Source organism: Macrobrachium rosenbergii, chromosome 25 (genome assembly GCF_040412425.1).
Source record: "Macrobrachium rosenbergii isolate ZJJX-2024 chromosome 25, ASM4041242v1, whole genome shotgun sequence".
Classification (NCBI taxonomy): Eukaryota; Metazoa; Arthropoda; class Malacostraca; order Decapoda; family Palaemonidae; genus Macrobrachium; species Macrobrachium rosenbergii.
Window position 1 is genome coordinate 24197800 of NC_089765.1, and position 25491 is coordinate 24223290.

The following is a 25491-nucleotide window of genomic DNA, read 5'->3' on the forward strand; positions in this document are numbered from 1 at the left end:
CCATAGATTGTTGATACTTGTATTGTGATTCTAAGTATAGTAAAGATATGTTACAGCAATTTTATTTATTTGTAAGGTATAAGAAAATTTAAGAAATCCTTACATAATGTGAAGTATGTCGTAAGCTACATGAACTAGACAGTCTTGTCTTTCACAGAAGTCATCATCAACATAAATGCTCTTATGTTGGAATATCCTTTTATAAGATTAGACATTTAAAATGAGTTCTCTACACTCTTCCTGGCTTTGTGCTTTTCTGCCTGAACTCTCATCAGATCTAGGTCGTTGTCTGTCTCCTGACTCCGTTAATTCAAGGTCGTCCTACAGGTCTTTGTGCTGCTACTTTCATATCTACTGCTTCTCTGACTAAGTTTTCATCATCCTTTCTCGTCACATGTCCATCAACTCGATCTTTAAGGTTTCAGTCATTTTTGTGTTTATTGATACCACATCTCTCCATGAATTCATCATTCATAATGTGATCTTCCCATTATACTCCACCCATCATTGGTTTTTGTTCTCTAGTAATGGTACATTTTTATTTACCAGTAATTCAGCTCTCTCTCCATGTCATCTTTGCTGCTCTCTCAATACCTTTTCACAGCCTATCATTCTTTAGCCACTATGCTAACCTGATACCTTCTGTAAAAATGTAATGCAGTACTGTATATTTATTTATTAATACAATGATTTTTATCTTATTTTATTTAAAGATATCTTGTCAGAACTTAGAATAAAACGATAAGTAACACAAGAGAGAAAGTAAAGAGATGGATAGACTGATAACATTTCCATTTACAAATATTTAAGTAAGGAGCAAATTCATTCTTGCTCTCTGCTGATGTCTTCTGAATTTCACTTGTTTCGGTTTTATTTTTTATCCCATCATATTTATTTATCTATAACCTCTCTCTCTGCAGGCTGATTTCCCTTGGGAGGCCTCTTGGGTTTGTAGTCTGTTGAAAGAAAGTACTATTAACAATTTATGAAATGGTTTTATGTAGATTAAAACTTACAGTAAAATAACAGTACTACATTGACATTAGTTTATGATAATTTACCTTTCCTTACCAGTTCCTAATTATTACTTGGTAGTGTTATGCTAGGGAGGTGAAGGTGAAATTCAAGGTAATATAAATTTTTACACTTTGGTGGAAAAATGTGGTTGATTGGAGGCGAGATAGGGCAAAATTTACAACACAAACTTTTCAGTACTGTGACTGAGTCTCAGCCCCCTTTCGGTCATCATACAGTTTTTTTTTTTCGACAACTTAGCCTACCAGGCACGAGTACCTGCAGATTGGTGTATTTTATGTTCTGTCTTTATAAATGGTTTGAAAAGCACTCCAAAGGAAATATTTTATTCTAAAAAACTCCTTACTCACAATAGCTGAAGCACTTTTTGTAATATTACTAGCTAAGGATCTATTGTCACTTTGACATGGACAGTGAGTTTATGATTTGTACTTTTGATTTTTGCCACATTTATAAATTTTGATATGCAGGATGACCATTCAGTTATTTGGTAGTGTCATATTTTAGTTTCACTTTTCATACTAAAATAGCAAAGAGTTTTTTTTATCATTCTTCTAATTATGGCAAAACCCAATGTACCCTTGTTCTTTGTTTTCAGGTTATGGAGGAAAGAATTGCCTTGGAGATGCAGTTAGAGCAGATGAAACCCTTTTCAAGTTAGTCATATAGGTAACCCTCCCCCTCAGAATTTTATCAGCAGAATTTGTCCATGTATAGAAAGATCTTTACCAGAAAATTTTATAACTTTTCAACATTTGGGAGGTTTGATTTATTTGTTATATATATATATATGCTGTAGGGAAGAACTATTTTTACATTTTAATATAAGTAGTTTCATTGATTACTTGTCAATTTTTGTAAATCTCTTTTCTGTCAAATTCTGTGTTATATATATATAGATATATAAGGCTTCAAGAATTCCGTATTTTACATTTCATAATTTTTAAAATTACCCTATTTAAAAAGAGACTCCAGTTTTATCCCAAATGTTGTTGATTATGGTAAGAGTATTTGTACATTTTTTGTAGTGTTTTTCATTTTATTTATCAAATTGTGTAAGAAATATTTGTAAATATTATGAAGTAGTTTTCAAATATTAGGTCCTAGGGAGAAACCTTCTTAATTATCTTGTATTTCAATTGTATATTTTTTGTGAAATAGGGTATCATTTTTATTATCATGTTGCATTATGTGATTTGAAGTCCTTACTTGTACCGATATGCTTGGTTAACTGTTTTCTTGGCTGCTAAGAGAATTAAGCTATTCAAAATATGAGCGTTCCATTTATAGCATACAAGTCACGTGTACAGTTTATAATTTATTAAGGTAAGGAGTACTCATACACATGAATCCAGAGCATATTCTTTAAAGCTTCCATTTCAGTGATCAAAATAAAATAAGCAATATTTATTTTTTCTGAAGTGGTGTAGGTGAAGTTGTGTTAACAGAGATGATGCTGATTCTCCTTAGTTTTTATCTTCCACATATTTTAACTATTACGAAGTGCTGGTCTTTGTAGTGCTGTAGAACCTTGGCTTGAGCAAACCTCAGAACGTGTTCGTTTTCTGTCTTCCCAACCTAATGTAATCCTCCTGTCATTTTTATACTTTTCATAGTGTATAGCATGCTTGGTGAGCCATTTGTGAATTTGGCTCACTTGTTAGAGTTCTTTCCGAATTTCCACTGTAAAGTTAACATTATTTTTAGTCACTCATTATTACAGAGGATTATCATAGAACCTAGCAAATAGCTATTTTCCATAATGTGGTTTTGCCATTTCTATAACATCATTCCTTGATTTTGATGACGAAGGGTGACTTTTCACTTTAAATGAAGACATTGTAGGTTTAGAGGAGTTCAGGATAGCATTCATATTAATGTATCATTGTTATTGTTGTTGATGTTGTTGCTGTTATAACAACAATAATGATTTGGGGTCATAAATTGTGATAATGATTTACTCCTTACTACTTGTTTTATGTAGGCAAAATAGTGGTTTTAATTAATTTATAATTTTTTTCACTTCAAATTTCTATAGTTAGTTTGTGAACTTGTAGTATTTTAACAGAAGTTTTACCTTCTAAATAGTTTTTATTACAAGTGCTGATTATTCTTATGTATTTTCAGGACTTTAAGGAAGTTTTCTCTCTATATTTCTCATTGGTGTTAACAGCATTGTTAAGAAATGTGTAACAATTTGAAGGATATTTCCTTCTGTAGCAATTTTACTACCTCTTGGGAATGGAAAGAACTTTTGAGCATGCTACACTGGCTATCAATAGGCCTCACTCTCAGTCGCATCCTCTCTGTTAACTAGAATTCTGGAGCAAGTGGACATAATCTTACATGTTGGATAGAAGTTCAGAAAAGACTTATGTTTATAGATATAGAAAACAGCCAAGTGTATTGGAAATTCATTTCCCTTTTGCTTACGAGCTTGTATCACAGGTCAGGATTTCTGATATCATATCAGTACTGTAATTGTATTGGTTTAGAGCTTGTATCTGAAAATAGGGGTAGAGTCATTACATGTACATAGGTTAGTGTAAAAGCTTTGAGGACAGATCATATTTATCAACATTTTATGGTTATGTGTCAGTAATGGTTTAATGAGGAATACAGTATGAAAGTTTTAGATACTATACAGCTCATTGGATGAAGGTAAAAATTAAAATGAAGTCAGTATAGGGCATTGAATTTGCATGTGTACAAGAGATTATATTAGGTTGGTGTAGCAGATTGTAATTTTATTAGACTTTTGAAGAATCTTTTATTTATTATTTGTTTTTATACACAATACATGCGGGTGTGAATGGCGTTTAATGTTGTATCTGTTGTCCCAGACTAAGTGCCATTGACAGTGATAGCAACTTGTTGAAAAAAATTTTTTTGAGGGATTATGAAGTATAGATTATGGTGTTGATAATTATGAGTATGCCTTTTGAGGTTCTGTTTTGCAGAGGTTATAAAGAGTTCTTTGCCCAAATTGAGAGAATTATATCTATATTTTATGACCATTGGTTTCCATTGTTGTAGTTTTATACAAGCTGTCTGTTTGGAAACCATCAAAAATACAGTATATAAATTTTATGGGTGGTTATGTTGTGCTCAGACAACATTTGTGGAAGAATTGTTACAATTGTGTAGTAGGAGGTATCCCTGATATTGTTAACTCTAGGTCTAAAGAGTGACAGGCTGTGATAATCCTTTGAAATGAATAATTAATATTCATTTTTTCTCCTATTTTAGCTAACATAAGATGTCAAAGAACTAAAAGTTGATATCAAGGAAACTTCCTAGCATATAAACAATAGTGTATGTTGGCTCAATCAATCCTTTATAGAACCATTTTTACCTTTCAAGTATGGAAGTTCCTTCAATTGTGATGTTTTGTCAGATTTCCATTAACTCAGATTAGATCTCAGTTAGTGCTACATTTCCTATATATACCTTAGTAGTTACAATCAACATTATTAAGAGCTTCATCTAAATTGTAGTACAGTAATTTCCATACCATGATGGACAACAGAATATATCCAGCAAAATCAAATTATTTATATACCCAGTAACAGTCCTGTTGTGTGTGTCACAGTTTGAGGAAAAATTTTAGAAAATGCCTTTAATATGAATGGTAATAAATAAATTCCTGAAGAGATAGTTTTTTTTTTTATCTAGAATTCAGTACCTCCTTAATGGACAGTTGCTTTTGGGAAGTTGGCTGATAAACATTTGAAAATGTCATACAAATACTAAAAGAATAGATGTACGTGGATATTTGTGTTGAAAATATCCATTATAAGACACTACTAACTGATAAGAGGTTTGGGCCATACGTACAGGCACTGGTCAGTCAACGCTTTTTCCATTTAGATATACTGTGCAAGAAGCTTTAATTCTGTTCCCTATGAGAGGGGAAATACAATATATAAATATACAAGAGTAGACAGATTTATGGTTTGTGTACATTGTTTTTAAAATTTTTGAGATACTCTTCCCACTGAAATGGTATTTCCTCGTATGGGAATACAAAGCATTGCATTTTATATATATAGGAGTATTCTGTGCAAACTGGAAACCAGTTGAAACTTGGTAACAAGGTGGTTAACAAGTGGAGAGGGGGGAGCATCCCTCACTCACCGAAGTTGCGCCTACTTTCCTTTTGGGCGTGGTAGAGAGCAGTCATGCTACCCTTTGCTATCCTGACTGCCAGCTGAGAACTTGAATTCTGGGGAGTATTCTCTCATTGCCATTCTCTTAATTACATTTACATTGGCTTACTGCGTTTTATTCTTATGTGATAAAACCTTATGGCATCGTTATCGAGATATTACTGCCTTTGTTGGTATTATATCTTAGGTAATAACTCTGATGTCTCAATTCATTTGGTTGCAGACTTCTTGCCAAAAGTTGTATAGGTATTATATCTTCGGTGGTAACTTTTGTGTCTCAAATTCATCTGGTTGCAGACTTCTAGACTGTTACAGACTTCTTGCCAAAAGTTGTCTAGGATTTGCCAGGAGTGACATATACTAATAATATTTACTTGACAGGTTTCCATAAGGTTTAGTCATGATGGAAATTCCTGCATCAGTTTTGTCTACCAAGGATTAGATACTCCTTCTGTAGTGGCCTTCCAAATCTAACCTGGTGGAGGAAGGAGGCCTTCATGATCTCCTGAAGTAGTTATTGGTGATCTTTGCTTTATTGGCTGAGGCACTGGAAAAGGGGTTCTGGCTGCAGCAGTCCTTTCTGGAGAAATCCCTCCAATGGGTCTGACTTGATCTTTGGCTCCTGACTTGGCCAGCCCTGCAGTGCAAGGAGAGTGAAGACAGTAAAGGGATGAGCAGCAAAGCTGTAGGTCTCTTCTTTGTCTTCATCTTCTTTGTTGCCTACTGCCACCTGTACACAGCTCTCTCTCCCTGCACAGGCAGGCATCAAGAAAGGGGAAGTCTTATTGCTTGCTTAAGAAGTCTTGATAGGCAGCTGATTTTGTATGCTCTACCCCTTGGAGGAGGGTGCGGGTGCCCAGTCACGGTCAATGATTGCTCTCCCCAGGTAGGGTTGTCACCGCATTGCCAGGCCATTTAGTCTCACAGTCTGCTCCTGTCTGGTCTCTCAGTGAACTCTCAGGCTCTCATTGAGTCAATGGTGTTTAGCTCATTCACCTGGAGCATGAGTCATTCCCCTCTCACCACAACTCTTCAGTCACAAGGGAAGGGTTTACAAGGCCCGTTCACTAGTTGCATATGTGGTCTTTGGATCAGGTGTACTGCTACCAAGGGGTATATTGCTCTCTTGGTCCATTCATGGTCAGCCAATCGCGGTGGACAGGTGAGCAGAGCAGCTCTTCTCACTGCGGTTGTACAGAGAAGAGTTTGTGTGTTCTGCCTGGTGAGGAGTTCGTGTGGTGCATTTGCTTGTTGCGTACCCAGTCTGCACATATCAGGTTTACTGCTGGAAACCGGTATATTACTCTCTGCAGATTTACATATCTCTCTTTTTTGTTATGTACTAGGGTTGAAAAACAAGATTTAATTAATGACCTTTCTCATACTAGCGTGGGACCTTATTGAAAACTATGCATCTTGTGGCACTTTTCACCTCTGTCAGCTAGTTCATTTGCGTGTGTTGGTGTATGAGCGGGCACTAACAAAACTTACAGGTTTGTGACTGAATCAGGTGAAAAGAGCTAAGCTTTTCCAGTGTTTCCAAGACACTTCTTGAGTCACTATAATAACAGATTTAAATTTTTTCAAAACTAAAGTTTTCAGTGTAATTTGTATTTTTCCAGGTATACAAATCAAAGCCTTCAAAGGGGAGAATATCGTTATTATGTATAGCTGTATGGTGGCATTAGTGAGATGTGTGGGTTTCAGCAAAGTGCCCAGCATGTAAGCTTCCACTTGATTTTTTCCATGAAGGACCAAGGAGGGTGGTAGAAATGGGATATACTGTACATTAAAAGTCTAACTTAACAGCCTCTGTTGCTGAGTTAATCTTATTGATATCAGGAATATTCAGGTGTTTAGCACACATCAGGTTGTGTTAAAAGAAAGTTTTAGCATTATTTGTGTGTTTAATTGGTGTACATATATACTATATACGTGTATGTATATACAGTATGTGTGTGTATGTATGTATGTGTGTGTGTATGTATGTATGTATGTATGTATGTATGTATGTATGTATGTATGTATGTATGTATGTATATATATATGTATGTATATATATATATATATATATATATATATATATATATATATATATATATATATATATATATATATATATATATATATATATATATATATATATATATATATATATATATTATTGAATGATCATCTTCAATAATTTGTCCTTAAAATTTGAGCCTCCTCTGGACATCTAGAGTTGTCCAGAGCCATGAAATCAATAAAGAATTGAACCATATCAATGCAAAATCCATGAAGTATGAATACTTCGATGATTAGCACAACAAGATTGATATACAACATAATCTCGCGGGGGAATTATACCCCGGAGCCACAGCACTGTTCAAACACAAACGTAAGGAAACTTAGAAACATCTTAATTTGGTACAGATCAACTCTTCGCTCTATCTTGAGTTTTCAAAACCAACATGGGCAGCGTGTCAGGATTCTGGAGGCATCTTGGGCTCCGAGGAAGCTGCTGCTTCTGTCTTCTGGGATTCTTGGGGATTCCCTGGAGAGCTGGTTATGTCCAGTGAGTGGTAATATATTGAATAATTCTTCTTCCCTCTCTAATTGTGTATATATATATATGTATATATATAATATATATATATCTATATATATATTATATACATATATATACATATATATATATACACATATGCACATATATATATACACATATACATATACATTACATATATATATATACATATACATTACATATACATATATATACATATACACATATACATATATATGTATATATATACATATATGTATATACATGTATATATATATGTATATGCACATATATACATATACATACATATAATATATATATGTGTGTGTGTGAGTAATTCTTTTAAAGAAATACAGTGTATATCAAAAGTAGTTTCAAATTTCGTTTACCGATTGAGTTAAAAGCTTTTTACGCGATAAACGGTTCCAGTCCTTTGTCCGAATTCCTTCCCTGACTTACGAGAAATGACATATATATGTGTGTATATATATATATATATATATATATATATATATATATATATGTATAGAGAGAGAGAGAGAGAGAGAGAGAGAGAGAGAGAGAGAGAGAGAGAGAGAGAGAGAGAGAGAGAGAGAGAGAGAGAGATTATTATTATTTAATAAATTTATTACATGAGGACGTCAAACAAAGTTACATATTAGCAGTTACTTACAGTACATCAGAAATCAACAAGAAAAAATTACAGCATGAGAGAGAGAGAGAGAGCGTCTGTGTCTTTGTTCAATGTCCTTTTTCATTTAGCAAAGACGTGAAAACGTAAGAATGTAATTTTTGTTTGTTTTCATTTTTAACTTCCTATCTGACTAGAATTGTACGCACACACACATACGCATACACACACACATAAATACATATACATGTAATGTATTAACCTGATCTACATTTATTAAACAATAATCCAATGAAAGGACATATTTATTAAAAAACAATCTCTCTCTCTCTCTCCTTCCTTTTCCCATTACCACAACTTACACATCTGATAATTCTCCCATTGACATCATTCACAAACAACATTCGCCCTAATTCAACCCTGAATATTATTTACCTATTTATTGCATTACCACTTCCACGTTTATTTAGCCAAAATGAATAAAAAATTAACAAAAATGTATAAAAAAATTCATGAATAAAAATCCCTAAGATTGAATGAATCATGAAAAAATACTGGAGAAGAGAGAGAGAGAGAGAGAGAGAGAGAGAGAGAGAGAGAGAGAGAGAGAGAGAGAGAGAGAGAGAGAGAGATTATCGTTTACATATTTATTGCATTATGACTACCACGTCCATTCATCCAAAATGAATTAAACTTCTCGAATAAAATTCCCTAGGTTTGAATGAATCAGGAAGAGAAGAGAGAGAGATTATCAATTACCTATTTATTGCATTATGACTGCCACGTCCATTCATCCAAATGAATAAAAAACGAATAAAAAAATTCTTGAATAAAACTCCCTACAAAAAATACAAATTACAGTAATCCTTAGACTATCTGCAATAATAGAGCCAAGGCCCTTTTGGATGGATAAGGTAGAAATCTGGATAAGGTCAAATGAAACTAGGGATGTAAAATGGCAACTCAGTCCCTTATTCGCCCTAAGTTAAGTACACCTTAGTTTTATCATACCACTGAGCTGATTAACAGCTCTCCTAGAGACGGCTGGTCCGAAGGATTAGACTTATTTTTACGTGGCTAAGAACCAATTGGTTACTTAGCAACGGGACCTACAGCTTATTGTGGAATCCGAACCACATTATACCGCGAAATGAATTTCTATCACCAGAAACAAATTCCTCTAATTCTTCATTGGCCGGCCGGAGACTTGAACGCGGGCCTATAGCAGAGTGCTAGCCAAGAACGCTACTGACTCATCCAACGGGGAACTCTTATTTGCCCTAACCTATCAATAATGCAGTTATGCATTATTGACAGGTTATTCGCCCTAACCTATCAATAATGCGTAACTGTAAACACTAAACATGCAAATAAACAACCACCATAACATTTTAAACTGAAAGGGTGATGGAAAAGGCAATTAGCTGGCCTATTTTCCCGTATCTGTAACAAAATATACTGTAAACATACCCTTTGTTAAAAAAGACTGTGAATCTCTTACTCCTTTTTTTTTCTCCTACACAATGCACAGTATGTCAGGTGTACTGTACATACAATACACTACCAAAGAACACAGGGAGAACTTCTTCTTTTTTCTTATTTTGCCTAAACATGGAAAAGTGCTGCACAGTTTAACACTTACACAAAAAAAGGCAAATTTTTTTTGTACACAACACACAATATGGTAGGTGTAGTACATTTAGTACAATACCAAATAACACGGGTATACCTTTCTTTTCCCTATTTGGCTTAGGCACAGTAAACATAATAAAACTTAAAAAATACATTACTAGACACAAACAAGTAAAAAATGTGCCGACGTTTCTTTAACGCAATCGATTTTTCTTCACAGCTGCTACAGCGTATAATCAAGGCCACCGAAATTAGATCTATCGGTGGTCTCAGTATAATGATGTATGAGCCGCGGCCCATGAAACTTTAACCACGGCCCGGTGGTGGCCTATCCTATGTCGTTGCCAGAAGCATAATTATGGCTACCTCTAACCTTAAATAAAATAAAAACTACTGTGGCTAGGGGGCTGCAATTTGTTATGTTTAATGATATAGGTGGATGATAAACACCAATTTGCAGCCCTCTAACCTGAGTACGTTTTAAGATCTGAGGGCGAACAGAAAAAGTGCGGACGGACAGACAAAGCCGGCAAAATAGTTTTCTTCTACAGAAAACTAAAAAGAACCTTTTTGTCCTTCACAAATACTATACATACACTTGCCCTTTACATAAGGAAAAATATAAAAGTAAAACCAAACTTTTTCCTTCAAGTGTTGACTGGTTAACAGGACAATGCCATACTCCTCCCTGGTAGGAATGTGCCATAGACTACTATGCCTTAATTCTCCCAATAGACTACTATACCTTAATTCTCCCAACGATTCAAGCCTTGGAATGTTAACACACCTTCCTCTCCCTCTTAGGTACGGTAGGGCCATACGAAAGATACGCAGCATCATGCACAAAAGTAATGGCACCTGCAATGATGCAGGCACTGCAAGAAAAGCTACATGTTGCAGGAAAGCGAACACTCACGAACCATCCAAAAAAAGCAACTGATCATACATGACTTAACAAAGAAGAAAACCTCTCTTTGTTACCAAGAGTACCAGTACTTTCTTGTGTAGCCAATAAGTTAAAGTTATGTTTATGATGCATTGACAATTAGCCATTAAAAAGCAAAAAATCACAATGATGTGTACTGAGGCCTGCATTTCCACAAATAGTGGGAAAGCTTACAAAAAACATGAGTGCTTGATCACCCATGCACCTTCTACCATACACTGTTGAACTGATGATGTATTTGTATCAGCTAATTAAAAGGAATGAGGAAGGTGATGCAAGATAATGTGTTAAGTGATGTGCTTTTTGCCAATAACAATTGTGAAAGCTCACTCTGTCTGTTATGTCTCATACTTTGTCATTTTTATTGGTTTTTCATACTTTTTTGGGTTTTTCGTAATTTTATGCAGCGAAAATTACTGTATGACCAAACATCACAGCATAAAAATGCAAAAATTACTGTATGACCAAACATCAAGGCATAAAAATAAATATGAAAAAACATGAGTGTTTTTTAACAACCATGAAAGCTCTCACGTCAAATGCCCACTTAACCCTCTCCACCCATCCAATATGGCCTTCGAACCCCCTTTCCACAGAGGAAACTTCTCCCCCCTCTGCAATAACCCTTTCTCTATGAGCTTATGCCTGTGAGCAGCGTTACCAACACTTCTCTCTGCCTGTGCATTGCTGCCAACCACTAACCCCACCTCTCCCTGAAACTTTCACTGGCCTCCTACCCCTCCCAAAACCCTTTCTTAGCCCGTGTATGCCTGTAAGCAGTGTTACCAACACTTCTTTATGCCTGCACAGGGTTACCAACCATCGAAGTGTGGTTTTTAAAAAATTTTATGACTTGTATATAAATTATACATATATCTCAGGTGCCTGAGTGCCTGTTGCATGAAGATAATGTGAATACTCATTTTCAAGGGATTACTGTACTGTGCTTTGCAAAATTTGTTACTTATTCCTACAGGGATACAAACCAATGCCTGCTAAGTGAAGACTTTTTATGAGGGTGGAGTCCTAACAGTAGCTGAAGAATACACTCCAACTATTGTATAAGAAAATGTGCTTGGGATAAGCGTCCACAAAAAAAAACATTATTCCTACAAAGCCTTTAGAAATCTGTGTAAAGGAGACTTGCAAAGCAAAGCCCTGGGCAGATAAGAACTGAAAAAAGGGATGTAAATGCCACAAAACCATGTGACACCCCATAAGGAGTGATGAACTGGTAGGCAGCACACCCTGGCTATTACTAGGTAACAGGATCTGAAAAGTAAGAAGATCCAAGTACCAAATGCAAAGTAATGTGTAGGAGTAGGATCTGTCATGTTACCTCCCACCCTCCCTTGTATAGAGAGATGACTGAAGGTGACACATTCTAGGATAACTAGAACTGGCTACTCCTACTGTATTCACCTGTACCTTACTGATGTCCAGTGTGTCCCTCACCCTAGATACTGGTCAGAAAGGGAAGGAAGGAAATGACAAGGACACCACAGCCACACTTCCAAAAACAAAAGGTGATGTACTCATACAAGATACTTATCTGTCCAAAAAGAGTCTCAATGATTACACAAGCTACTGAACAGCCACCTCAGGTCCTAATGAAAAGGTGTCCAAGGATTTGTGAGTAACGTTCCTCACAAAACCAGTGAAGGGCCCAGAGAGGGAACAGAGGACACATTCTGAGATGTCCTATAAACTCTCAGAATGACCTAATGAAGCCAGGAGATGGTGTTCTTTGACCTCTTTTTTTATATTGCCAGCACTAGTCGCCACCAACAAAATCTTGAAGGGAAAGGATACATAACATCTCGAACGTTCGATACAAAATGTAAGGGTTCTGAGTTTTGGCCGCACACTCAGGGACAAAAGAGAATGAGAGCTCTGACCAACTCCCTCAATGCAGTACAAGATAAGAAATGCCATGCAATTCATCCACCCTCAGGCTAATGCCAAAAGAAAAAGTATTCAAAGTTAAATCTCCATCGGAAGCAGATAACAATGATTCATAGGGAGATTTAGTGAGACTCCAAAATCCAGAACGACATCCCATTCCGGTGGATGAACTTCTGAAGGAAGACAAGGCTGTTAAAATTTCCTGACAGACACTGGCAGATGATCTACAGAGACATCCTGATATTTGCACAGCGCTGCTGGAAAAAACTTTTTCTCATAGGATCCACTGGATAACATCCACCTGTGAAGAAGAAGAGAGTGAATTGACTGATGGAACCTTTGAATGTGAGGTTGACAAAAATAAAGAGTGGACCATAAGGGCAGTTCCCTCTGAGTACCTATGAGAAGAGGTAGCAGATCTGCACACCACCATTCTGCTTGTGGCCGCAGAGGAGCTACCAGCATCATTCTTAGTTTTGCTGTGATGAAAAGCTAATTGACTGTTCTTCGAAGAAGATTGAAGGTAGGTAATGCATAAATGTCCAGGTTGTCCCAGGAAGTGGGAATGCATCTTACATCATTTCCCAAGGATCTGGAATTGGAGAGCAAAGAAACTGCGTCTTATCTCGCTTCATAGCAAACATGGGTCTTTCTATGAGAGGAAGACCCAATATCTTGAACAGCTTTTTTGCTACTAGAGGGTGAAGAAACCACTCCGTACCTACCAACCAAGCTTGGTGACTGAGCTGGTCTGCTACAATATTGTGGTTGTCTGGTAGTGACCTGGCTGACAGTTTTACTGAACTGAGAGTTAACTACTCATGGATCATTACAGGTAAATGACAGAGAGGCAGAGACATTGTTTCTCCTTGCTTCCTGATACAGGCCATTACTGTTATTGCCTTTCATCAACACCAAAGAGTGGTTTTTTACCTTGTTCTGTAAACAAAGTAGAGCTAGCCATGCAGCTGACATCTCCAAAATGTTGAGGTACAAGGGGGGCTAGATCTCCCACTCACCAACCCAAGACAATTCCCGCTGGCTGAGCATCCACCCATTGGCTCGTAAACATGATGCATGCCATCTTAAGAGCCTAAAACTGAGAAGTATGTTAAGGCTTGCAGCATTGCTAACATCGATAAGTAGTCGGCCTACAAGTCTTTGACTACATTAGGGTATGACCAAAGTAGTGAACATTTTGTGGATCCCTCTGATCCTGCAAATCCATACACAATGTCTGTGGAGGAGCCTTAGAGAGCGGATAAAGCGGCCTCGAAACAAATGTGTGTTTCCAAGTGTATATTTCCAGGTTCCTTTATATAAACAAATTTCCCAAGCGGCAACTGCTGCAACATTTCTTTGTAACAGCTAGTATGCTGTACCCTTCACAGTCTGACACCCATAGGCTTTCAACATCTACGAAAGATCCTGACCAGTGTGAAAACATCAATTCTACAGAAAGTTATGATTTTGATTACAGTGATTACAGTAAGTTCATGGTATGCTTTCAAAATAATATCCTGCACTAAAGTAAGGTTCTGGAGCCCTTGGTTAGGTTAGGTTATGTGTGGTTGGTTAGGTTGCAACCTTAATCACCCATTTGCAGTGCAGTGCCCTAGGTTAGGTTAGGTTAGGTAGAGAGTCTAGGGATAAGTGAGGACCTGATATCCTTTTAGGTGGAGAGTCTAGGGATAAGTGAGGATCTGATATCCTAAGTCAGGTTAGGTGGGGAAGGCAAGCCCCTTCCCCTTGGCTAAGGTAAGGATGTTGACCCCAAGGTTAGGTAAGGGGTCAAAATTTAGGTAGGGTCATGGTATCCTAGGTTAGGTTAAAAGGGAGGGTCTGGCCCCCCACACCACTAGGTGAGGTCATGACCCCTTAAGTTAGGTTAGGTAAGTGGTCTAAGTCTAGGTAAGGACCTGGCATCCTAAGCTAGGTTAGGATGCAGCCCCCTTGGTTATGATAGGTTAAATTGATCCCTGTACTATACATAATTTTGTGTTTTGTGTTTTTCCTGACTCAAAACCCTCTTTTCCACTTTGGTCCCCAAGACTGTAGGATATACTGTAAAGGTGGGTACTATATGGCCAATTTACCAACGAATTTTTGCCGGTCGACTGTAACTGACCTGTAATTAACCTCAGAACATAATATGTTATTGTATGCTGGCCTGCCTGGAATGCTACTGCGCATGTGCAGTGTTATTGGGGAACTTTTGGTAAAAAGCAGAGTTTCCTTCACCAAGGGGTCCCGGGGCAGAGCCCCCTTGCTAAGTAACACGGCTGGTAAAACTTTATTTGCAAGGCCTGATTCCCGTCAGTTCCTGACCAGGACAGTTTATGGCCTTTTTGGGGGGGTCCAGGGAGGCCAAAGCCCCTGGCCAGGCCAGGGCACGTCGCCCTACGTTAGGTTAGGTCGGTAAGATCTGGTTAGGTTAGGACTTGGCATTACAGGAAAGCTTATGTCTATTTATGTATGAGAAACCTGTCCTGGTCAGTGACTGGCAGGAATCAGGCCGTGCAACTAAAGTATAGTTTTACCACACAGCTTACTAGGTTACGTTAGGTTAGGATATGTTAGGTTAGTATAGTTCCTTTTATAATAGATTTCCTTAACCATTCACTTCTTAAACATATGGCTCCCTAATGACTTGCGAATGCGTGGAACCATTCCAGTGTATTTCCCCACCCAAAACCCTGAGTTCCCACGGGTAACCAACATTGTTGGGTAGAGTTGTATCTTAATAATAGCTGACCGACAATAAACAACACCTTCATCAGCAACGCTAAATGTATAGGAAAAATAAATTTCCAAGGTAATAATTCGTGCGAATTTATGTAGAAATACCCAAAAACGTTGAAAGCATACATTAAAACATAAAAAAAATTTTATTTCCAATTCCGAAATGCACTAATGGTTTAAAGTGAAATTATACCATATTATTCTGACACTGTGTCCAAAATCAAGCAGCCTAACAATGACTAGCCTAATAACAGGTAATCATTCACGAAGTATATAACACTCTGGTTTTTCTTTACCAAATTTTGTCACCTAATAGCTTTTATATTCTATGAAGCTATATAACTCAAAGAAAAGCGCATCGCCATGACAGAAATACTTACTAATCCACGGTTGATGGAACCTCCTAAGAAAAAATTTACTGAATACTGTCACTGGGAGATTGAGACTCCCACCTTGTGTGTAAACATAAAAATGGTTTTCTATGAAAATTACAATTACAGAAAACGGATGAATAGCAAAAACTTAGTCCTACATAATTTTGATAAGACTGAAGGTTCATGCTCTTTGAATTTTCCTGACTTTATTAGATGACTGTAAGCTCCAAATTCAGGAGAATTTTTACCTATATGCAATGCGCCTCAATAGTGTCTAATCTATTGCTATAGTGATTTACAGATACTCAGTAGTTGCATAAATGCTTTCCTAGTTGTGAGGTTAAGTAACAGGCTAAGGAAAAACTGCTCCTAACAAAACAAGAATGTTGAAGGGCGTATTTAGTCCGTTAGTGGCAGTTTGTATTGGTAGGCATTGCCGTAATGGGAAGCCTACGGCCCTACGTTAATGTAACTACCCTTATTCTTGACTGGATGCCAGTACGGGCTCTTTTTCATTGAGAACCCCGTATAATTATGTTCTATTGGTTTACATTCATCCTTTATTTCCTTCACTGTTGAACTCTGGAACTCTCAGCATTTCGAGTACTCATAAAGTGTAATTTAAGAGGGCTTACTGGCTACTCTATTTTACTTTACTTACAATGATAATCCAAGTTTCTTATTTTGTTCTACTGTACGTGCTATGTCAATAAAATAAAATAAAATAAAAAAAAATCCTTATTCTGTTAATACTTCCTTACTGAAATAGGATCCTTAGCAGAAAAAGTCATAATACTTTTTATTACACTTTTATTGGACGAATCTGGCTGACAAAATTCGCAATAACATTGCTTTTTACTTTTTACGTTCAATAATTCATGTACGTAAATTACATCAGATTCATCTGCTTTACAATAAAGAATTAACAACAAACTGGAAAAGGAGGAAAAAGTTACCTTCATGCATATAGCCTGATGAAAATAAGAACATTCTTAAGTAAGAAGGAGGTTATATGGATAAACAGAAGCCAGGATGATAGAGAAATGGATGTGCACATGAATGGGACGACTGAAAGGTCAGCGTCAGGAAAAGATGAACCAGAGCGTTCTGCGATGTTTTTTGGTGACGCTGAAAGACTGAAGAATAGAGCATCATAGTCTGATGAAAGCATGATTTGGAAGTGTTACGCGGATGAAGGAGAGGAGGACCTACAAAATGCTATATAGATAGACGGAAAGAGAGAGAGGAACTGAGAGAGAAGGCCCCTAATGTCCAGGAAGCAAGAAAGCGCATGCAAGTAGCCAAATATAGTGTTCGACGGGTGCCGTGACCCTTTTGTCTAGGTGCTTGACGTAATTAATGCTGTGGATGTTGTCTGCAAAGGTTACTAATCGGTGTTTCTGCAATTACAATAACAATGGCAGTGACCTATGCCTATTCTGCTCTGGAGCCACCCCTTGTATGAAGGACTTCACACACTCGCGCGCGCGCACACGCTTTAGTTGAACCTGACATTGGCCCAATAAGAGAGAGTTCGATTTTCCTCAGTAGAAGTTAGAGTCCCTTTGTATACTCTTCAAGGAATCACGGCTTTGTAGTGACAAATGTATCCAGAGTGTACAGAAATCGAGAAGGTAATATGCTCTCCTCTCTCTCTCTCTCTCTCTCTCTCTCTCTCTCTCTCTCTCTCTCTCTCTCTCTCTCTCTCTCTCTCTCTATATATATATATATATATATATATATATATATATATATATATATATATATATAGATATAGAGAGAGAGAGAGAGAAAAAGAGAGAGAGAGAAGAAAAATGAAACTTTTGAAACGTTCTTACTTCCAATTCTGTAAATTCAACGGCATTCACCGAATGTTTTTTTTTTACAGCATGTGATTTTCGCGTCCATTCTCGTTTCCTACTTTTAATCATTCAACATTTTTATGAACAAATAATCATCTTACAATTATTAACAGTACTTCTAATCCAATTTCAAAGGGTTTCCAATTTTACTGAATGTTGTAAGTCGGTAAAATCTACTGTAAGGCTTCTTAGAGACTCCACACAGAAGTTTATTCATATTGAAAAATTTTGATAATGGTTCTGAAAACAACAACGATAAAAATAGAGGATAAAACTGCAGCAATAATAATAATAATAATAATAATAATAATAATAATAATAATAATAATAATAATAATAATAATCACATTCCTTATTCTGAAAATTATGACAATGATTTACAATTAAATTAATAATAAAAAAAATAATAAAAAAATTAGAATTACAATCTCACTCCAGGTTTTTAAGCAACTGACTAACCATTCATGGAGTCACCGGATAATAATAATAATAATAATAATAATAATAATAATAATAATAATAATAATAATAATAAAAATAATAATAATAATAATAAAAATTATCACAAAAAATGTCAAGATAATATTTTGTGAGCGGTAAATCTCGAGTCTTTGACGGACGGACATTGTACTCGCTAAGAATTATTTTTATCATTATTATACACACACACACATATATATATACATATATATATTTATATAAATATATATTATATATATGTATAGGCTATGTATATGAGTGCGTGTGTGTACGTGCGAACACCCAAAAGAAACTGTCAAAGAACTTGAATAATTTACAAATGGAGAGTAATCAGATAACCTAACACTGAACGAAAAAATAAACGGAAATAAAATAAAATGAAAGAAACGTAACCCACCACATGGATCACTCGTGGAAGCGAAGTTATCATGTAACGAGAATCTGTATCGCCATTTTCCCAATAAGGATGAAGAAAGGCGTTTAACCATTTACAATTGTGGGAAGGTGAGAATCGTCCTGGAATTCTCTGAGCTTCTGGAAGACGGAAACAATTAATTCTGAAATGCGACTTTGAGGGGTTGTAAGATCTCGAGACAGATTATTTTCTATTAATTCCATAAAAATTGCAAAAATTTTTCTTCCCGTTTTTAATTCCAGAGAGTTACTGCGTATAGTCTCCATCCGCTATGAATAATAGTGGCCGCCATGAATAATACTGTAATGATATTTAATGAAATTAACTAGATGAGTAACAAAGTAAATGTGTAGTATTTTATGTTAAGTGCATTCACGCCGTCTAAAATAACAGTAACACAGGGAAAGGTTCAGACGGCAAACCGCGACGCTGGTGACGGTAAAATTAATAGTTTCCCGCTTCAATGTTCGGACCGAGGTAGACTACATTCACTCCGATTGCTTATTTATACAGGTCAGTGGTAAGAGAGGCAGGGACGGGCTGGAAGATGACATTACACACACACACACACACACACACACACACACACACACACACACATATATATATATATATATATATATATATATATATATATATATATATATATATATATATATATATATATATATATATATATATACGAATCACACTTTACGTTTCTGAAATGTTTCTCAGATAATTTGAGGACTGTTCTGTAAAGATGTTCCAATGGCCAGTACAAAACTTATGACAAAATAAATTCAAAAAGTTTTGAAGCATAAATCTGAAACATATACGAACTGCACGCACACAAGGTCAATGACGCATACGTCATAAAAATTCGCGTTGATCAACTGTACAAACGTGACCGCTTTATTAGGATATATTAATTTGCTTGTTCAATAAGCGTCAGTTCTTCGGTGAGATACATGCCGGCTATTCAAGCATACGATAATATATACTAAAAGATGGAAACACAAGTAGAGGGTAAATGTGACGAGTAATTTTTGCAATAATAATAATAATAATAATAATAATAATAATAATAATAATAATAATAATAATAATAATAATAATAAAGTGCGGTTCTTCAATGGGAAGATAAACAGTGGATGCCATATCTTCGATAAAAATAGTAATTATAAAAGGAAAAATGCTAAAAATAACACTGAAACTTGCGATACAAATAATTTTATATTTAATATATTTCCCATCAGGAACACATGAAAAGGCTAAAACCAAATAATATTAAAAATAATACTGATGATAAAAAAAAAGCCTTACGAATAAACAGGAAGAATAAAATCACAGGATATGTTTCGGTAACAAATAAAAGTCACCGATGTCAGACGCCTTTCTTGTTTTTGCGCAAACCACTTTGACGGGGCAAATCCGGTTTAGGTTTGAATGAAGCGTGAAAATCGCTCAAATAAAAAGGTTTAGTTTGATATGAAGCAATTGCATATGGAAAATATAAATGGAGGGAAAATAGAGCAATCAAAATGTTTGATACTTGTAAGATACGAATTAGTAAATAAACGGACATCAAATGAATAGAAGAATTATACAAGAGGAATTCAGTAAATCCACGCGGATTAAACTGTACTTGATCACAGTTGCTTTTCATCTTGTTGTGTTGAGCAGAGCATCAGAATGGTTTTTATTTTCTGATAGATTTCACTTCATGGACTGACTGCCTTTTGTGGAAGACAAGCGAGTCTGTAGTTCCCCCGTTCTGAAGAAAATCTAAAAAACAATGCATGTTTAGGGCAAAGGTCGGTCGGGTCGCCGTTGACATCCAACACACAGACGCACACACAAACGCACGTGGCTCAGGCCTATATATGGCGTGTGCAAGTCCCTAGGGCCGATGCAGGTGGTGGTAGTAGTGGTAGCGACTGGTAGATGAATACCAGCTGGTCCTACATCACTGATATGCAGGCTGTAATGGCCGGAACTAACAATGGAAGTGACAAGTGTACCGCCGATGTAGACTTTCGGGTTCCTACGGGGGGACCCGGCAGAGAAAGGAAGCGAGCCTGACGTCAACGAAGGGGTGTGGTCCTGCCCATTCGGGGGTTTTAATTGGCCGCAGCATACAGGAGGCGATGACGTGGAAAATTGGACATCCATTCATGATGTATTCTCTTACGCAGAGGACGAAAGAAGCGCGGCACTGGTTGGCTGCCATTGACTCCCAGCGAGGGCCTTTGGGTGTGGCCACGTCAAATAAGCCTATCGGCTTCCTGGAAAGCCGCGGAAGCTCCGCCTCTGGCCCGGCGAGGACACGCCTACCCCCGCACGGAGTTCAATCACCATATTTTATTCCTGGTCGCGAGTTGGTCGTCCAAATCGGGTGGACGGTGGATTAGTGCACGCCGTTCAGCACGGTGGGTCTGTCTAATTAAGTGAGCGAGAGATTAGCCGCACGAACATCGCTTTTTGCTGCGTTGCGCCCCCAACGACGACCACCACGACCTCACGAGGTAAGTGTCCAGTTGTGGCACGACGCCCCCCTTACCCGCCCACACTCTAACGCCCACGTCTACACCTATTTAGCCCTCCCACCTGAAGAGCGATTCCCTGCCTGCCAGGCTATACATACAGCACGCCCGCACTTTCCAGCTGTTTTTGATAGTGATTCCATGTAAAGGCACCAAGAAGGCATTACCCCTACGTCACCCCCTTCCGTATGGGGACCGCCGACCCCCCTACTTTACTTTCAAAGCAAAGCGCAACAAGGAAAATGTGACGCCCGAAAATTGTGATCCCTAATCCAAAGGCCCTTCCTTCGGTCCGTTGCATTTCACAGAATGAATGTTTTCGATCGTGGATTTAAAAAGCGAAAATCTTTCTTCAAGATCTAAAGGGAAAAGTGAAGTCTCGAAGTCCTGAGCAAGTGTTCAAGTGGTAATTCTGTGGAAGTTGTGATGTCAACAAATGTGGTGGAACATTCAGAGAAGTCAGCCATCTTACAATGACTAATTCCTATGTACCATGAGATACAATGAGACATCATACAGCCACGTTCTCCCTCGACAAAAACAAATCTGGTAACGACTTCACAACAAATGCGTAATGCGAAAACTACAGAAAACTGAACATTTCTTTACGAATTGCACCGGTAATTACGGCTCCGTCCAAATCAATATTAAGATGCAGTAAATATTCATTCGTTATGAATCCGCGTTGCTTCTGCGTCGGATACAAAGCTCCCTCTTGGAGAGATCCGGTCATGTCCATGTTGTAGGGGATACTCATTTCTTCTCTCTTTTTGGAGTGAATTTGAGATTGGTCGACTCTTTGTGTAAGTATTAGGCTATGGAGTAACTCTCTCTCTCTCTCTCTCTCTCTCTCTCTCTCTCTCTCTCTCTCTCTCTCTCAATTATGTTATTGGTTTCTGTACCACTTCCCCAATCTTAATAATAGCATTCCTTAATGTATTCCCATAATGACAATATTCTAGTATTTTTAATAGTAGCACTTAATGACAAGACTGCTGCTAGCCATTACTGCTACTGATATGACTACTACATCTGCTGATATATACGTATAATAACAACACCACTAATGTAAATCTATCCTATTATTTCAATTATTATTCATATTTAATTTTCGTACGTTGAAAAACTAAGAAGCGGTAACACTCGTATTAAAAATCATCTATATATATATATATATATATATATATATATATATATATATATATATATATATACACACACACATATATATATACATATATATATATATATATATATATATATATATATATATATATATATATATATATATATATATATATATACAGACACAGACAAATACACACACATATATATATATATATATATATATATATAGTTATTCTTGATCATATACATATATATTGCATTTATATATAAACTCGCGTGCGTGGCAAATGATCCTGGCCAGTTAACAGACGAAGCCGGTCAGATCAACCATTTTGTTTTAATTTATAACCCTGATATTTTGAATTAACTTTAAAATCACGTGTTGAAGTGGTATACATATATATAATATAATATTATACGCACACACACACATATATATACAGTATATATATAATTTTTTTAACCCATTCATTTCTACCTTCCGTCTCTACTTACTTACCTGTCCAACTTCTTTAATTTGGTCTTGCTTTCATTTCCGTCTATTATTTGAGAACAGATCCCTCGGGTTAGCGCTCTGAATGGGATTCAGATGTCACTATATTTTAACGTATAGAAAAAACTTATGAAGAAAATAAGATGATTATCTACAGTACAGTAATTGCTATCTTCACTGGTCTGTATATTTTCATTCATATTTAATAATAATAATAATAATAATAATAATAATAATAATAATAATAATAATAATAATAATAATAATAATAGTAATAATAATAAAACATCGCTGGTTAATACTTTTACAACTGCTGCTCTTAGTATTATAGAGGCTGTCAACACTATAATTTTAATCGTGAAAAATAAAAGAAAACACTAGAGTTATCAGTATCTCTGTCCTTTTTTCTTATTTTGCTTCTTCGGCTACGGTCTAGGTTATGGTGTTCCGTTGCCCGTTCCTACGGCCCTCAGTGGAATTTTTGCCAAAGCAGGTGGCATTTACGATAAAGTTTATGTGACTTCGTAAGCTACAAGAAAGTCACTAGTTTTGAAAGTGGGGACCAATACTTTTAATGCAACTCTTAACGTAAGCACATACATATACATAACACAACACACACATACACATATAAACACACACACACACATATATATATATATATATATATATATATATATATATATATATATATATATATATATATATATATATATATATATATATAATATATAATATGTATATATATATGCATTTTTAAGTTGTGCCAGTATTTGGTCATAAAGTGAAACCACCTATCTCCTGTTGCTAAAATATGACTAAGCGTGATTTTAATTTTTTTGTTCCTTGCTGTTATTAAATATCATATAGAAGCCTATCAAACTTCATATGGTAAGCTTTAATTTGTTTTTCCATGTCCGGAGGAAGGGGGGACCTTATCCCATATTAACCCCAAAAATGCCGCGATATTCTGCCTTCCTAAAATATTATATTTTATTCTTTCTTTTTCAAGTAGTGTTAATTCTTATTTAGATTTGCCATTTGTGTTATTTACGTTCTGATAAGTCTTCCCAAATGTCATAATTAATCTTCACAAAAATCTAAATAGCTGATCATTTTGGGAAATTCAATAGGTCTTCGTTCTGTCCTTCTGCTATTTCAGAAATTCAGCAGAATATAAATGTAAACAAGATGATAAAATGTGGGGCAAACAAAAAACAAACACGCAAACAAAAACAATAAGTATGTTTACCATAAGAGATGAAACTGTCTGATTGGTCCCCATAAAAGAAAACGCTTCTCTTGTGTTTTTCATAACGCTCATTGTTATATACAAGTACTAGTGTACTACTTCCCCCGTCAATAATAGACACAATATTGAAGTAATCTTGCAATTGGATCGTACTTATGATATATCACGTACAATATGTTGTTCTGCAATTTATTTTGAAATAGAGAAGCGTGGAGTCTAATTTTTATAAGACCAAAACCCATTCGCTTGGAAACCCAAGTCTACAGTAAATCGTATTGCAAGAAAGAAGTTGGGAGAATTATTGTCCAAACAGCGTTGCGCTTCTTGATTTCATCAAGAGGATTCTTGAGTTTATTAGTATGTTAAGTAGTTCATTATAAAAAAAAATACTCAGAACAATCGGTATCTTTCTTTAAATATTTTCAGCCTAATCAAAACGATGTTTGAATTATAGAATAATCAACATTTACATCGGTCTTCATCATTCATGCGTGCTCAAATAACTTTAAAACTTTTTTCTTTTCTTTTTTGTAATTAATGCAGGGTAATCAAACACTAAGTTAAATTTCTATATGCTTCAATATCTGGTAACAGCCATCCGAATCACTTTTATACGAAAACACTGGTAACAGTATACGTGGTTCGTTTGTAATCGAACATAAACATCAAATCTTTAATAAGACACGACTTATCAGGACACAAAATACATATTGATCGGCATCATCCAGTTTGGTTGAAATTACTGTAGTCGTTTGAAATATGTTTCGCGATATTGAAAACAGACGTAACTGCCAAGTAAGGCTGACAAGGATTCATCAAGAAATTATGTGTTATGAGACAGTCCTTGTTGAAAACTGATTTACAGTTGCCAGATATTGCCAACAAAACTTTTACATTTTTGTTTCGACATCCATCTCATTTCCATTTTGCACGTCACTTGATAATCACTAATGCTCTGTGCGAGTTTCTTGATTGCTAAATATGATTTTGTTCCCCCTTGGAATTCAGTGTACACAAAGATCTGGGACTTTAAGAATATATCGCTGGGTGAATTCACCCCTCCTGAACTTGGGGAGGTATGCAGAATGACTTGGAAGTTTGGGCTTCAATATTTTTTATTTTGTGGGGACCAGAAACAGATTATATACAGTTGCATGTCAAGCGCTTATAGGGTGCAAATAGCAATGATATGCGATTTACATCCGTATGTATGTGGAAAACCCATAATTTTTCATTGACAGCATACATACGTATTGTGTAAGCACATGAACATGTGCATTTGTTCAAACGATATTTCTGAAGTTGGGAAACAGTGGAACGAGATAGAGAATATTAACTGGTTATTTTTCTAGAA

The 25491-nt window shown here is 36.1% G+C and overlaps 2 protein-coding genes and 1 long non-coding RNA gene across 7 annotated transcripts in view; 2 read left to right on the forward strand and 1 right to left on the reverse strand.

The window, feature by feature from the left end:
• The window catches only part of Reps (RALBP1 associated Eps domain containing), a 44363-nt gene extending 39673 nt beyond the window's left edge, over positions 1–4690 (forward strand). For all 5 annotated transcript variants that reach the window (XM_067127110.1, XM_067127107.1, XM_067127106.1 and 2 more), the window contains one exon: positions 1634–4690. In XM_067127110.1, the coding sequence (XP_066983211.1) occupies positions 1634–1696 (63 nt within the window). In that variant the 3' untranslated portion in view covers positions 1697–4690. The remainder of the gene's footprint in view (positions 1–1633) is intronic.
• Positions 47–16073, reverse strand: LOC136852466 (uncharacterized). Its single transcript, XR_010857149.1, has 2 exons — positions 15989–16073; positions 47–956 (listed from the first exon to the last, which is right to left on the reverse strand). It is a non-coding gene; the product is annotated as an uncharacterized lncRNA (long non-coding RNA).
• Positions 16074–21106: 5033 nt separating this feature from the next.
• LOC136852464 (single-minded homolog 1-like) overlaps positions 21107–25491 on the forward strand; it is a 136158-nt gene continuing 131773 nt past the window's right edge. Inside the window, 1 exon segment of the mRNA XM_067127105.1 lies at positions 21107–21246. The gene's annotated coding sequence lies outside the window, so the exon portion shown is untranslated.